Raw genomic sequence first — 2,408 nt, forward strand, 5'->3', positions numbered from 1 at the left:
GGTGTGGGGTGTGGCAGGTAAGGGGTGAGGGGAGATTTCTGAACGGTATTTCAGGCGGCCGGCGAAGCCACCGCTGGATGCAAGGCTGCAGGGATTGAGAGATGTGGGTCTGCGAGGCGAAATGGATCGGGCAGCGGCGGCCGGGCAAGCAGCGATGAGGAGCATGCTTTAGCGACGGTGTTGCCGCGATCGAACGCGGCTGCCTGAGAGACACATAAATACGTATCCTGCGGCCCCGATGCTCTTGATGGGTGCTGACGACACACCATTCACAGGCACGCGCTCACCGGTGGCAAAGTCTTCGGTCACCGACTCGTGCGCCTGGCCCCCGATCGACACCAGGGCGTCCCGTCTGAACAGCACGCCGGTACCGCAGCAGGGGGCCGCGCCCGCGCCGTCGCGGCCCTGCGTGATTATGGTGTATTGCATCACATCACATCACATTACATGACATGACAAAGCATGACATGACATGCATGATCATGGTGCATTGCAATGCTTTTCAATACATAAAATATCGTATAATCACATCAACATCACAATGCATGGCATTACATGTCATTACATCACGCTTTCCCAGCATCGAGGGGCAGAGCAAAATCTGGCTCCCTGTGGCGGGTGACGCCCCCGACCCCACCTGCATCATGGTGCCGTAGAAGAAGCGCGCGCAGTCGCAGAACGGGTCATCGGGCTCCACGTTGTAGAAATCCTGTCGTAAGCAAAAAGTTGTGGTCTGGCATTGGACTTCGACGCCTTGGATTCATTCAACATCAGTACAGCATCCATGAGCCGCGTGTGTTTGACCGGCGGAGATTGGTCATGTTTGACTGCACGCGGCCGGCTGCATACTGCTATGGCTGGCAGGCTGGCGCGCGGGCGACTGTCCAGCAAATTAGTGCTGCAGAGCAACCTGCCGTTGGTGCCCGTGACAACAGTGTCTGTTTCAACACGTACTGTCATCTGAACAGAGTATGCAGGATGCCCGCTGGGGGCGAGGCCTTTTTAACCGACGCCTGACAAAAATGCGGCGGAGCACGCAGCACACATGTCAGCCCCAGGCGAATGCTGCGAGCCCTGAAGCAGCGGCACCGCAGCAATGATGCACGACCCATCACCTGGGGCGTCTGCAGCAGTGCCGCGTCATCCTTCAGCTCCCAGGCGCCGCCCTTCGATGCTGAGTCACCCAGCCGCCTGTAAAAGTGCCCCAGCGTCCGCATCAGGAACTCGGGGTGCACGATCATGTCTGCGGGATGCAGCGTGAATGACACTCAGCTGTTAATCTTCCGCTGCGTGCACCAGGCTACGTGAGTATGCGGGAGGGGCTGGAGGACTCAAGCGCCCACCGGCACACAGCTGTTGCAGAACCGACGCCCATGCACCGCTGCAGTGCTCCCTCCCATACACCGCAGTTGGTGGAAACAGGCAGGCAACAGGCAATCAAACCCTCCCAAAAACACGAGAGAGCGCCGCCGGCTGCCAGCCGACACAGTCAGCACAACTTCGCCGCAGCAACGTTGTAGTTGACTACATAAGCCCTCCCTCCACCAAGCGCCCACGCACCGCAGTCAAGCACAAGGACAAAGTCCCCGCGCCCCTCCCCCTCCAGCAGCAAGCAGCTGTTGATGTTGCCAGCCTTCGCGTGGTGCGGCACGCCGGCCGCCTTGCGTCGACGCACGTAGGCCAGGCGCGGGTCGCGCCCCATGAAGCTGCACTGAAGCTGCAGGCGGGTCACCATGTCCTCGACGCCCGGGTCTCTGCCGTCATGCAGGACGTGCACCTGCGGTTTGCGCGGGGTTTGCACGGAGCGTGCGTGGGGGCTGGTGAAAATGTGCCGGCTGCACATGCATGTCAACACATCAGCAATCAGAAGCCGTTGGGCATGCAGCACTAGCGAAGGGACGGCGCACTGCTCTATCGAACCCGGCTGTCTCAGGTGCAGCTATTTGCGGCGCCACGCCGCAGCTCCGCAGGGCGCCCCCAGGCGCTGCAGCTGCTGCTGCCGCCACCGTGCTGCAGGCCCAGGCACGGGCGTGGTTTCTTGAAATTGGCACTGGCCCCCACCGTCAGCAGGCCGGCTGGGTAGTCAAGGTTGACGGCGGCCACCACTGTCGGCTCCACGACTTCTACAGGCTCCTCATAGCACACCACAAACACGTCGACGGGCGGCATCTGCGGCTGCTGCTGCTGCTCCTCCTCCTTCTGCTGCTGCTGCTGCTGCTGTTGCTGCTGCTGTTGCTGCTGCCGCTGTTGCTGCACGGGCTCCTCCTCCTCCTCCTGCTCCTGCTGCTGCTGCTGCTGCTGCTGCTCCTGCACCTGCACCTGCACCTGCTCCTGCTCCTGCTCCTGCTCCTGCTCCTGCTCCTGCTCCTGCTCCTGCTCCTGCTCCTGCTCCTGCTCCTGCTCCTGCT

General features: G+C 61.5%; 1 protein-coding gene across 1 annotated transcript in view; it reads right to left on the reverse strand.

Moving 5' to 3' along the window:
* Positions 1–50: 50 nt before the first annotated feature.
* Positions 51–2,408, reverse strand: part of MNEG_10442 (cellulose synthase (UDP-forming)) — a gene marked incomplete at both ends in the record, with an annotated part of 4,931 nt that continues 2,573 nt past the window's right edge. The window contains 6 exons of the mRNA XM_014041085.1: positions 51–109; positions 288–405; positions 638–709; positions 1,116–1,243; positions 1,561–1,777; positions 2,062–2,403. Coding sequence (XP_013896539.1) covers positions 51–109; positions 288–405; positions 638–709; positions 1,116–1,243; positions 1,561–1,777; positions 2,062–2,403 — 936 coding nt within the window. The remainder of the gene's footprint in view (positions 110–287; positions 406–637; positions 710–1,115; positions 1,244–1,560; positions 1,778–2,061; positions 2,404–2,408) is intronic.

Source organism: Monoraphidium neglectum (assembly GCF_000611645.1).
Source record: "Monoraphidium neglectum strain SAG 48.87 unplaced genomic scaffold scaffold02316, whole genome shotgun sequence".
NCBI lineage: Eukaryota > Viridiplantae > Chlorophyta > Chlorophyceae > Sphaeropleales > Selenastraceae > Monoraphidium > Monoraphidium neglectum.